The sequence below is a fragment of the Rhyacophila brunnea genome, unplaced genomic scaffold (genome assembly GCF_057557595.1).
Source record: "Rhyacophila brunnea isolate RB1 unplaced genomic scaffold, BYU_Rbru_1.0 scaffold_19, whole genome shotgun sequence".
In the NCBI taxonomy this organism is placed as follows: domain Eukaryota; kingdom Metazoa; phylum Arthropoda; class Insecta; order Trichoptera; family Rhyacophilidae; genus Rhyacophila; species Rhyacophila brunnea.
The window spans coordinates 8,732,219-8,746,688 of record NW_028232848.1 but is presented as its reverse complement, the minus strand read 5'-3'; the positions used below and the strand labels follow the sequence as shown (position 1 = coordinate 8,746,688).

Below are 14,470 nucleotides of genomic sequence, written 5' to 3'. Positions count from 1 at the left end.
ATCCGTCACTAGATGTCCCTAGTAGCACTGTAATACTTCCTCATTGGTTACATACAAGTAGTGTTCTTTTCTTTTGGATTTCTTTCCTACATGAAAGAATGTCTGTGGTCTCTTAATAAATACGATTCGTCTGACTGTAATCCTACTTAAAACCATATACACACACATGTTGACAACACCGTAACAGCAACTCCGCTATATTTATTCAAATAAATTATGTGTATTATAATAAATATATTATATGGTTGTCAAATTTTTGTGTGTGTCATGGGATTAAAATTGTCTAAAAAATTAATATACGTTGGATGCCTCTCTCTATGCTGTATTGCATACTCTATGCCGTATTTTATAATTTTGTCTATTATTCACTCATACAATATATTATCTTCCGCTGCCTGATATGGTCTGGCAGTTAGAAGGCTTCCGACTGTAGGACTGAACACTGACGCCAGTTCTTGGACATGACTATTATATTTCTTTGCAGCATTTTCTTCTCTTATACCACACGACTTCAATCACCACAGGCATTCTATTTGAAAAGGGCATGGAGTTTAGTTTTGTACACGTTCAAAAAGCAACACATATATATTATGTTTTATTACTTGTGTAAGATGCTGCACCCAGACAATTGACCTACTTATTAGAATATCAAGGAAATTTATGTTACGATGGCATTATAAAAATGATAATCAATTCTGGAGGTTGACAGAAGAGGAGTGTAGGTGCTAAATAGGGATCTTAAATCCCGGTATTAAAAATACTGTAATCCTGGGATTTTTAAATAGTTTTTAAATGATTTTTTACATCAAGACATGCTTTAGTCCAGTGTTTCTCAACATTTTTACACTTGCAGACCACTGAAAATAGTAGAAACGTTTTGCAGATCACTAACGCAGAAATAAAAAATATTATTTATATGTTAACGTATAATAATGTCTGATTGTGGTTGATTTCATCGCAATGCACAAACACTTGCAAGTGCATGGGTTTTGAAGATTTTATTGGAATATTTAGCATATATATTTGGACGTCGAAAATTCGCAGATAACCACTGCGGACCACCGGTTGAGAAATGCTGCTTTAGTCAACTAAATTCTAATGAAAATTTATCGATTTCGATTTTTTTGTCCGTAACTTGCTCTGGGTTTGGCATTTCGGCAATATGATTCATCTAAACAGTGAACTAATCGTATAGTTTTAATAAAATATCTTAAATTACTGTTATTTTCAAAAGAATTTCGCATATAAGAAAATAAACTTTACGAAGCGGAAAGAGTTGAACTCTAAATTTTCATGGTATTACGGAACCGGAAAAAACATCCATCGTCACAATACTTCATATAAACCAAATTGTCAATAAAAATTTTAATTTAGTGTATATTTTGTTTATATTTTAAATTCATGTTTTATCGGTACCAGAGGTTAAAAATATCTGCTAAAGTAAAAATTAAATAAGTACTGATCCCGGTATTGAAGAAGCACTAATCTTGGGATTGGATAATTTCTACTTTCGGGATCGAGTAAAATACTGATCCACTAATCTCGCGATTGCAATCAGTGGTGCTAAACTAAATTTATGCTAAAAACTCGTTTTGATATTTTAATTGACACAAACAAGATTTATCAATATGTTTACATTTCACCACTAACAGGACTGGTAAGTCGTTTGAATCAAAGAGATGAGGAAAACACCGTTGAAGCAGTTTACCCAAATTTTACTTGGTCTTCTCTTCTATCGAGCTCCTCGAATGACATTATGTTATTGAATAATGCAGTCACTGTATGCAAATCCTAGAATTGAAATATAACTTAGTTTTTTGTCTATGGTCAATTGTATGTGGCGGTTAATATTTCGTAAACCGTAAAATGCACTATGTGTTTCGCACGAAGTTTGCTTAAGCAATTTTTTGCACAGATAACTATCTATTATTATTTTCGGTTGGGAAATTCCAAATGTATCTGTGTTGAATTTGTAAGAAGTGGTACAATGTTTTTTTGTGTTAATTCAATATTCAGTTTAAACGTCTCAAATATATTAATTGTCCCAGAAATTTTGTAAATTTATGTACCTTAATGATATATCCGTTTATAGAGTGAATATGTTGATAAATTTAAAAACATCAATTCTCATGGCAGCTATTTGTATGTTTAGCTTTCTCTGTCGTAAATCTGGAATGTTTTTAAATTTTTGTTTCTTGAGAATTGACAAACATTTTACTACAATTTAAAAACATCCAAAAACATATTATCTGATTTACCACAGAACGCCAAGCGTACGAATAACTGCCCTGAAAATTTATGTTTTTAGACTTATCAAGAAATTAACGCCATACACGGATATATCATTGAATTATAATTAACTATTTCTTTTATTCAACGAATAATTCACAAGATTTATGAATGTACCATTCCATGTATGTTCAATATCATTGATTGTTCCTGGAGATAATCAGAAAACTTTCTTAATCTTAGATTCATGGAAAATATTAGTTATTTTTTTAATTACCTACTAGTTTAATGTGAATTTTATTAGTTACCTATTTAATATAGTCATATATGTATATATATCCATATATATTGCATCAAAATACAATTATACTAAAACTAAATACTGAGATAGTCATGTTCTTTTAAACAATCAGTATTGTTAATCATCTTCGCTCATGGCATTTGGTAGTTTTTTCATTGCGTTACATACCTATTATTATAATGTCATAAATAAAAGATAATTCAAATTGATTGTTCAAATCTCTACTAAAAAAGTTTATCCAGACTTGCGATATTATCTTTATCGTACAATCTGTAAGTGTTGTATAGTAAAGCTGTCACATTAAAATTCGATCGACGACTCACTGTGTTCAAAAAGGATGCCTGTTGAATTTGAAAGGGTTGTGTTGTTTTTATAATATGTAGTGACACGATGTGTATGTTACGTCTGTTCCGTTTTCTCTCCCCCCGTGCTTCTTGCCCCTCGGATTAATTGCAAGCGCAGCAGATGAAGGGTCTCCAATTCCCGGGCTGTCACGATCCAAAGTACTGTCGCCTGATAATCCACCGCTCCAAGCTTCTGATGAAACCGGTCAGTTGTCCACACGAGATACAGACTCATCTTTTTAGCCTCCCCTCATTTCCCTCCCCGCCCTAGTTTACTGTGCTTTTTTTAGTAATAATAATTTTATTCTCTTGTTTATTTCCCATATTATTTTTACTGGCAACTTACTGAGTTCAATTGTTTTTTGGTCTGGGTACCAAATATAGATACATTATTTTCTATTATAAACGTAGCCATTTGACAATAAATATAAAATTAAATTTAATCGATATCCATCAAGAGAAAATAATTAATTATGAAGGTATTGTATGAATAGATTTTTTAAGATTACATATTAGGTACACTCTATTATAAACCTAATAGCCAAAAGACACTATATAAAAATTATCATTTAATCTATAACCATCATGGAAAAATAATTAATTACAAAGATATCATGATCTTGTAAGGATAGAATTTTTTAAACTATCTAAATTTCATATCTGTTCTGGCAGAACACACTAACTGGAGAATACTAGTTTTGAGTAATTTGACTTTGAAGTTGTTAAAATGTTTGAAATAATGGTCTATCATGTGAGTTTATTAAGTAATCGTAAAAAGGGTGACTTTAAAATAAAGACCGTTTATTTATTAAGAAGGTTTCCAGATGGTAAAGTTTGAAATAAGGAACATTTTGGTACTAACTCAATATGTCATTTTTTCGAATTAGTGTCTTCTGCCAGAACAGTGACGATTTTTAATTAAAATAATAGACGTGTTTTAGAAAGGTTTTTGCACATATTGCATTACATTGTTTATAACAGATAGTTTTGCCCAAATGCTGATAAATATGACATTTTGGATGAAACCAATTTTTGATTACGTGAATAATAATATTATGAAACCGTTCACAGCTGAGTAGTGGGTGGAACAACAACCTCTAAATGCGTGGTTAGCAAGTTTGATTCCTACCGCTGAATCAAATTCGCAGTTTGTTCAACTTATGTTTGGATTTTGAGTATAGATCCAATGTGTTGAGTAAACATCAACAATATTGATTTGTGTTCGATGTCACGATAAATTTATGTGATTTCCTCAAAGCCTTGGTGTTCTTGTGATTATTTCATTGCTACTATTACATCACACTTGAGTGTGTGGTGACGTCAGTCTTGTGTAGACAGTCCCAAGAGTAAAAAATGGCTGATGCTTCACATCTAAACGTAGGGCCTTGTGATATGCTCGATTGAGACCGAGTGTGTTGCGGATTGGTTTGGAAGGGTCTATGTTTGTGTTGTTACTACTACACCACAGTCATTGTGCTTCACGACCTGCTATAGTCATGAAAAGGAGAAAAAAAACTTCCATTCTGTGCTCCGCCTTCAAGCAGAAATGGCTACCTATCTTATGTACTAATTAGTTATGATTACATCTAACATATCCGTGTGTGGCGTGTATATGTTGATAAGTCTAAAAACATAAATTCCCAGGGCAGCTATTTATACATTTGGCTTTCTATGGTAAATCAGATTATTATATGTTTTTGAATATTTTTAAATTTTAATAAAATGTTTGTAAATTCTCAACAAACTGGAATTGAAAAACATTTCTGATTTACCACAGAAAACCAAACGTACAAATAGCTGCTCTGCGAATTAATTTTAGACTTATGAACATATTCACGGCACACACGGATTTTATGTAATTATTGAGTTTTTATTCGTGCAATAGCGTAGAGGTGAATTTCCATTTTCCTTCTTAAACGTAGCATTCTCTGCAGGATGAATGTTATGTTAACAGACTTATTTCATAATGAGGAATGGTTGTCGGAGAATCACTCGAAATTGTGTAAGATAGCATAACTATTGAATTATTAACAGTAGGTAGCTAAAATATTCTGTTCACTATTTTCTTTTTACATTTTGAAATCTAAAAATTAAGGGTTACTAATCTCTAATCGAAAGATACGTTATGTCTAAATATTTGTTTTATTATTTTATGTTTTAGGAATATGATATTAAATGTATATCCTTTTTATTTATTATGTTTATAATTCCAATGTATTATTTTCTCACCTGCATATTTATGTTATAATCTTTTGTTACTAAGTATGTATTACGAACTTCTCGAGTATTTTTAACTGTTTCACATTATTTTATTTACATTTTTTTAGCTTCTCAAGTGGCTGTGTGTAATCTTTTATTTAATTTTCCCCCCTTTCTAGGTGCTATGTTTACGGTTTATTATTGTTTTAATTATGTTTTAATTATGTTCATTGACAATCCTGTTTCAACAGCTATTTAATTTTTGTTGTACTTTCTGCTGTTCTTTGAATGTGAAAAAGATATGAAAATGAGATTGATTGTAAAATAGTGTTAACTGAAAATCTTACTTGACACTTTGTCGTATAATATTACATTCTTTCATTATATAAAGAATGACTTTTAGTCACATTGAAGACAGCTATTCGACGCAACACAACTCAGAAAAGGCAACAAAATTACTTTCCTAATCACGCATACAGATGCAATTTATTTTTGATTTTATTAAGCAAAAATATATTATGTCGTTGGATGAAAAAGCACTGATTTTGTATGTATACTTAATAAAAAGAAGAAATCAACAGAAATATTTGGTACATCTATCAATAAATTAGAAATATATTATATGAGTATATGAATTGTTGGAAGGATATTTTTCAACCACTCGTACAAAAACATAGTATTATGTTTGCCGGCCAGCCATTGTCGTGCTGTGCGGTTTGATAGGCCGGTCGCGGCAACTATCACGAAAGTGGCACACATGCTTATTACAAATGATTTATTAGTATATTTTGACGGGCTAGCAGTATAATATAACTATTTGAATTAAATATAACCAAAAGCGACAAGATGAGCTACTTCCAATTTAGTAAAAGCAATTCTATTTCCAACCGATAATATTTATTAAACTCTTTTGTGCATCAGTTCACAATATCCCGTTTACACGTGCATAGATTTTCTACTGACAGTACGTATTATCGCGGCCATAACAAGAAAATGCACGTGTAAACATGTATTATCGTGCAAGTTGCAAGATTGCAGTTATTATATAATATAATAATAGATAGTTTAATTTACACACTATTGTTGCCAGTAAATCCAGGCATGTGTACAGGCGCTATTAAATCACACTGGTGTTTTTTAAACGTCAATTAAATTATTTAGAATTAGTTGACGAGTTGCGGTGGCGTCTATCTAGTCTGTATTTGCGAGAGTTAATAAATTATTGTTTGTATTATTTTGTTTGTAATACCAAAATCTCATTTTTCAATGTCTGATTACCTACATACATACTATTTTATTGTTTCTATACTATTTTTTTATCAAACCACGTTTTGCCTTAGCTTCCAAATTGTGTAAAACTCGCTTGATCTTATTATTTCAGCTTAGTGTTGTGTTAGTTTACATTTCTTTTAGATTTTACACTTCCGGATGGTCCTTTTCTTTCTTTAATGTTATGTGTGGCAACACTTTTTTGACTTGCTCGTCATTGACGGATGTGTATCTGATTTCAGGTGTTAAAACACAAAGTCGACAACATCAAGAGAATGAGCGCTCATCCCTTACTGCCGTTATGTAAGTAATTAAATTCTTTATCTCAACTTTAAGTGCTTTATGCTATAATATTGTGTGGGAGTCCACTTTGGCGGTGGATAGATGTTGCACATGAAAGACGGTAGTAGATGTTTGTGATGATGGAGGAGCAAGAGTTCTGTTTACATAAATACATGGACACAATCATCGGTACAATATAATAAATACAATGCGATGTGTTTTTACCGCGAAGTTTTAATCGAATGACATTTTCAATTAATCGTGATCCGCTATTTATCGACGTACTCACATACGAAATAACTATTATAATTGTGTCAGCTATTTTATATCGAGTTTGCGATAATTGGATATGGCTGACTTTTTTTTTTTTTTTTCGACCATGTCCGATCCTGATAAGATCATATGGGCCTCCACAGAGTGGAGGTTTGTATTGACAGATTTTGTTTTTTACGAGAAATAGATGTCAGCCACTTGCTCAACCTATTAGGTCCATACCCTGACACACACAAATTGAAAAACAATATGCGTACTTGCCAGACCCAGGATTCCAGGGACTCTGAAATCATTTCGAATTAAAGGTATGGTTTTATATGAAAATAATGTTCAAGGGACTTTTTTTTGCGAAAATTTCGAATTACGGCGAATTTCGAATTATCCATGTTCTTATTAACAAGGTTTTACTGTATTACATAAATTACAATTGCAGTCAGCTATTTACTGAGTTTGCAATAATTGGAGACTACGGGAAATGTATATTAAGGAATTCGTAATTGTGGTCAGCTATTTAATATCGCCGATCAATATGCTGACACTGCTTAAGTTGTTTATCCCAGTAATCGTATTAAAAAGTCATAATAAATTAAACGTGGACGTAATGTCTGCATAATGCTTTTTTAGTTTGCAAATATATATTACTAAAATTTAAATATTTTCAATTCTAGAATTCAGGCTTTCGTAATTAATATGGTACATATTTGGGAATTAATTTCCAAATTGCAAACCGTATACGTGGGTATAACTTCTATTAATATAAACTACTTTTTGTAATATCTGCAGACCTGACAGGAGGCCAAGATGGCTCCGTCCAGATGTGGGAGTGGGGTCACACGGCTGCCGTTTGCTCGCCCCGTCCTCCCGGTGCTCATGCGAAGGTCACGCGCGTTCGATTCTCTCGCCACGGCAACAAGTTTGGGGTGGCGGACGGAGATGGAAACCTCTCGCTGTGGCAGGTCGGCTTGGCAAGCAACGCCAGTCGCCCCTTCTTTGTAAGTCTTTATCAAATGTATCGTATTATATTTGAGCGAGTCTTGAAGATGTTTATTTTATTTTACAGTACTCAAATAATTAGGGATTGCAATACGGATATTGTTTTCAATCTCGGGATGATGGAGTTGGTATTGATTCAATTCCGGGATTTTGGGATCATGAAATTAAACGGAATTCCGGTATTGCAAACCCTAGTTGAAATATCGTCTGGAATAATCCTACCATCATAACCGTTAAATTCATCAAGTCTAATTGGTTGTAAAATATAATTAACAAATATAATTAACAAATATAATTATAAATATATTGATATTCTTTGAACCAAAAAATGGTGTCATTTTCAATCATCTTATGAACAAAAGAATTTAATGGGATAATTTTTAAAATGATGGATGACATTTTTCTTGATATAAACTCTTTTGTTGTTACTTGCGATGGCTGCTATGTTCGTAGACAGTGCACCGTATTATGTATACTGACATTATCTTCATAATATTTAAGCCTTCAGTTCATTATGAAATTACCAATGAGATATTATTATACAGGAGTTAGCTAATTTTGATAATCACATCTATGCATACTCAGTTTTTGTCTCGCATCAACTTCGCTCCGGCGACAACCATAATAATATGTAAATTTCATTCCTAAAAAATGTTTTTTGTCATTTGATTTTGTTTTTATTAATCGATTATTTGACAGAAAACTATGCAAGTGAATAATGACTTAGTACTGTGTAGGTATAACTGGATGCAAAAATAGATAATGTAAATGTTACTTTTCAGAGCCGTGAAAAAGTTTCATCCAATATTTATTTATTTTTCAAAATGCTTTCCTGCAAAGTTGTCACTTTACAGCCTTTTTGACCTTAGGACTCTTGATATCAATGGCGAAGGATGGAAGTAGGCTGTTAAGATCCGACGTATATAGTGCACACTAAACTTTGTCCGTGAAACATATCTAACGGTGCTACATTCAGTTATAATATAATATGATTTCATTTATATTTTAATATGGAAGCATCAACCATTTTTATATTAACGCTTAATTCATATTATATGACTCACGACTTACCGCAGGAGTGAGAGAATGAGAAGATGTAAATCCCCGTGTTTTAAACTGAGGTATAGTTTTTTCTTACCATCGCGCCAGAGACGAAGGGTGAAGATAGACTCTTAAGATCCGATATAAATAGTGCACACCAAACTTATTTGTATTTATTGAACTAAGACTACAATGTGGAGATAATGTTTGTTAGTTTTTAAAATCCAATTAAACCCTGCCTAATCTAAGCCATAGTTATAAAATTATGTCTATAAACCATACATAATTTTAGATATTTTATAGATAGAAGAACATTTTTTATCGACTATTGTTTGATATAATATTATAATAGGCAGGACATAATGAATTTTAAAAAAAACTAACCAACATCATCTGTAATTTATGTATTCTTGTGTGTATTCTTGAAAATGTGTGCACTATTTTTGTCGGGTCGCCCATAGCATGCCTAAACCATTATGGTTTTGTTTATGCAGGGTTTAATTTAATTTTAAAAACTAACCAGCACCATCTGAAAATTGTATTCTTAGTTCAATGAAAACAAATATGTATGACTGACAAAAGTTCTGTGTGTATTATTTACGTCAAATCATATAGCCTATCTCCACCCTTCACCACTGCTCCATATACTGTTCACGTATCTACATAATATTTACGACTGATGTTAAATGTAAGTCAATTGGGGTCAATCGGTTGCCTCTTTGTTAAAAAACTGTGTGCAGCTATATGACCAAACTAACATTGGTCAAAGTGCAATTTTTATGCATATGGGCGTCTCCAATAATGATAGTATCTCAGTGGTGATTACATATATCGACTGCTTTATCTGCAAACCGGCTAACTCCATTTGAACAAATTGTTCAGGAAGTAGAAAAAACTTAATAATTTAACTATCGAACGGAATTTAACAATTCAAAAATACACTTGGTAATTTTTTTTTTACAAATAAGCTGCAGTATGAATTAATACACTATTTTAGCTTCCCTTTTATATATGTTACGCCGAATGTGCGAAATTGGCTATTACATGAAATGGGCAAAATTTTGCCCAAATCATGAAAAATGCAAGCCCGTTGCCTTATTCATGAATTAGGCAAAATATCTGCCGAGTGCGTGAATTCGGCAGTAATTTTCTGCCTAGTTCATGCATTAGGCAAATTAGATAGCGCTACGGTGGTGTTTTATTGCAACTAAACCAAATGTGTCAAATGCTCATGCATTGGTCAAAAAAGATGGTCGCGCTCCGGTGGTGTTTTTTGCAACTAATCAAACTAACCAAATGTGTCAAATGTCATTGATTATATAAAAATATACCAATCAATAACTACAATGACATTCATATTATCCATTTACTATGCCCAAAAAAAATCTAGAACTATAATATGATAACGGAAGAATTTTATTAAAAGGTATTTTCGCGATTTGATTTGTACTTGGGTATCAATCGTGCAATGGTCGATTGTTTGTTTGTGATAGTATGATTTGATATTTTGTTGACACTTGTTAGCTAACCTCAAAATGGACATTCAGTTGAATTCAGAATTACAAACCTAACCTAACCTAATAATAATAATATTATATTATGTCTAATTATAACTAATAAAACCATCCGTATTAAAATTACTTTTTCTACTGTCATGTTGACAGTTTAAGAATTCCATACCCTGGCGAATTCACGCACTCGGCAGATAATTTACCTAATTCATGAATAAGGCAACGGGCTTGACTATTACATGAGTTAGGCAAAATTTTGCCCATTTCATGTAATAGTCAATTTCGCACATTCAGCGTAACATATATACGTTATTATTACGCAGTTGGCTGTTTTGTGTAAAGAATGATAATGCATTTATTTATAGGTTTAGGAGTTTAAAATTTTGTGTAAGCATAGAAAACATACTTAATAACAAAATACCATTAAAATGTAATTTTTCGTCAAAAGTGCAGTTGGATGGTTTGCAGATTAGCAGTCGATATGTTTTTTAAATTAAATTTTATACAATTAACAGCATGATACGATAACTGTTACTCTTTGTCTTGACCAATGATATTTCTGGCATCCCGTCGCCTGTTTTGTTATAATATAATATATTATATTTAATGCATATTACATACATATATTTATTATTATCTTTTTCTTTGTAAGGTCCACTTCCTCAACAAAGCGTGCCAGCCCTTCTTCGTGAGTTTAGTTTGTTTTGTTTTTGTTTCATAAATGTCTATTGTCGCAAATTTGTTTTCAATTTTTGTTTTCTTTTTTTTTTTTTTTTTACTCACCAATCATCATTGCCTACGATTCTCTGAATTATTCGTTTCAATTTCATTTGACAACTCTGTAACACCACCATATCAGACTTTGGTGGACTATACAAAAATTCTACATAATATTATATTATAAACCTAAGTAAAAGACTAGTGAAAGAAAAATTCGAATATTGACTAAAAACAATATGAAACATCCCTACTAATATGTACATAATTATTTTTCTTAACTGTTTTTTCTGTCTTATAATTAATTATAATGAATTTACACTTAATCTATTACTGGCTTATGTATTTCCTTTTAAATTAATCTAATTCTCATCTAATATTGTTGTTCACACATATATTATAAATTTTTACTTAAAAATCTAAAGGTCTCAACTACATAAGCAGATTCACAATCGTCAACCGTAAATAACTATTACTTCTTGTAATGATTCAGCCACCAATTTGATTGTGTTTGGTGCCTGGTTAGATTGTTCATAACATATCGCACCGTGAGTGTAAAAACAAAGGCATCTGCAAAAGACATATTTTGGATATATTAGGGTTTGAAGTCTTCGTTTTGTTAGGAGAAATAGAGTTTCTAAAAAAAACCATAATATTTGGTTTATATCTACATTATATTGCATGTTTTTTCAGTTACTTCACTTTTACATTACCAAGTTCACGACTTTTGCAGTTGTTTTGCATTTAATCTGGAAATTAAAAAATTTGCAGATGCCTTGGTTTTACACTCACGGTGCGATATGTTGTGTTGCTAGTGTTAAAACATATTCGGTCAGTATTCTCTCATATTTCCTTACTCTAAATGTCACTACAACTATTCAAGATTTCATTAGGATAATTTGATGATTGTATTTACTAATACATTATTTTCGTTTTGTATTATAATTATCTGTTAAAATATTGAATAAAGTCAGGCAACCTTTATTATAAACGTAAATATCGAACTGACAGCATTTAAAGGCCACTCTAAGGGTGATCGTGCTCAAAAGTCCACTGCTTTAAGCAAATTTGTCATATCGATCGTTCAGTAGATCATGCCGGAAAATAGTTGCCCACGACGAAAAGATTGTAAATGACATTTCAATGCTTGGGTTGTTGAAACTGTGAGTTTGCTCGTGCCACGGAACTGAGGTTAGCACACTCATTTTCATCATCACCATCTAAATTTTTTTGTACCTATATTTCTAGCGGCCCTCTTCCCTAACCTAACGAACAGTTTAGATATTGAAATACTCAATATTTTGAATTTTCATCAATATATTAAATTCATTTTTTCCTGTAGGTTTTAACAATTTGATAATTTTAAGTTTTTTTTTTATCTTGTGTGGCATAATAGTATGAGTTAATAGTAATAAATGAACTAAATATATATTAATATCACAATGGCAACATTGATGGAATTTTATCATCGTGTACTTGTTTCACAAAACTCCTGTATTATCTTTCTATATAAGTGGATGTATTGGTGCATTAGCTATTTCATTTCAAATTCTTTTATGCTTTTCATGTCTTGGAGAGAATGGGACTATTTCGTAATATGAATAGTTTATTCTACATTGACCCAATGGGCGATTTGCAGTTGTATTGGTATTGTACAACTGTGAATCGCATTTTGCCGTATCCACAGTGCCACTATAGAATGATTATGTATACTCATGACAATTTTTTATCAATGCCATAAAAACGGATGTCACTCCTTCATATGGATAGCTTATGAGCAAATGGCATAGTATTCGTTTCCTGGCTGTGGACATTTCATTACATTTCAAAATTAACAATTTTATTTGCATCTGAGGCATGGGTGTTTGTAATGTTCTCTCCTACTCCCACCCCCCTCTACACCTAGTTGTTTGAATGATAATCAGAACCCAATATTATAATGCTCTTTTGTAATTTTTCTACCCATTTCATTCTTTTTGTCTTATACTGAAATCATCATTCACATTCAGGCTCATATCAGGCTGTTAATTAAAGAGTTGAGGATTAAACGGATCCATGTGCATAGGTAACTGAGTTCAGTAAATTGACTTCTAAATTAAATATTTGATGCATAGTTCTTTCTAACATTCTGTAAACGTAGCTTGGTTCTCAAATGATGCATTATTCCTATGCCGAAAACGAATACAAATATTATGTACTTCTTGATTAGTATTTTTGGTAGTAAAATGTACACAAGTCAGGCAAAACAAGTTACAATAGCTATGTTACTACGCATATAATGGCAACATTTTATGCAAGGGAGTTCACGGAATTTAATCCAATATCATAAATAAAATGCCTATCACTTTTTCATACAAATTAGTTGTAACAATTCAATCCTTTTTCACTGATAAATAGATATGAAATCTACTCCTAACTCATCTTTTTTAAATCATATGTCACGTGTATTCATTTAATTCTCAGCACTTCAAATATTATGGAGCACACAGTAATCTTGAGTTCAAATCCCAGCTGGGGAAATTCCAAATGTATTTTTTTACGAACTTTACTATCTAATAAATATTATAGATCCAGGGTATGGGTGTTTATGATGTTATCTTCTTTTCCTCTTTTCACATACTTTTTATTGTGTGATTAGGGCAGGGGTGGCGAACCTGTGGCACGCGAGATGAATTCGCACGGCACGCGAACGGAAACTAATAAAAATTTTCAAAAAAGTACATATAAAAAAATAATGACGACATAGCCATGCGCCTTTCCTTCGGTTTTTAATATTATCTTTACCAATCGACGCGCAGATCTCATTATACAAAAAAAAAATAGCAGGCAAAAAAATGAGCTAACTGAAAAATTGATTAACCTGCGGCTCGCGGTGAAAATTTTGTCTGTTTTTTGCCTGTTTGGCACGTCAGACAGTCGAAAAATAGTTTTTGGGAAATTTTGGCATGCGTATGTAAAAAGGTTCGCCAACCCTGGCTTAGGGTACACGAATAGGTTGACTCTTGTCTGTTTTTCTGTTCTCATCAATGATTGTAATAATATCATTCTTTCAAATGTTCTAATATACCTAAAGCTAATTAGTAACTATACATATTAATATTACGTTGTCTTTTGTTTACCTTTGACATATATTCACAAATAGCTTAGGGCGAAATCTTAGATGTCCTATATGGACGTAACCCAACACCTGCAACAAAACGTGCTTTCATCTTTGGTCGGTATTTATGACCTAAAGAAACAGCAGGCCAAGTTGAGACATTTTTTATGACATCTGTAACACCTTAGATGTGACAAGAGGAGGTTATATGAGA

The 14,470-nt window shown here is 32.0% G+C and overlaps 1 protein-coding gene across 4 annotated transcripts in view; it reads left to right on the top strand.

Annotated features, from left to right (window-relative positions):
- The window catches only part of Rbcn-3A (rabconnectin-3 alpha), a 123,736-nt gene that overhangs the window by 99,803 nt on the left and 9,463 nt on the right, over positions 1 to 14,470 (top strand). For 3 of the 4 annotated variants that reach the window (XM_085946065.1, XM_085946067.1, XM_085946064.1), the window contains 3 exons: positions 6,585 to 6,645; positions 7,681 to 7,889; positions 11,095 to 11,130. In XM_085946065.1, coding sequence (XP_085802191.1) covers positions 6,585 to 6,645; positions 7,681 to 7,889; positions 11,095 to 11,130 — 306 coding nt within the window. The remainder of the gene's footprint in view (positions 1 to 6,584; positions 6,646 to 7,680; positions 7,890 to 11,094; positions 11,131 to 14,470) is intronic. The other variant, XM_085946066.1, reaches the window with a different exon arrangement.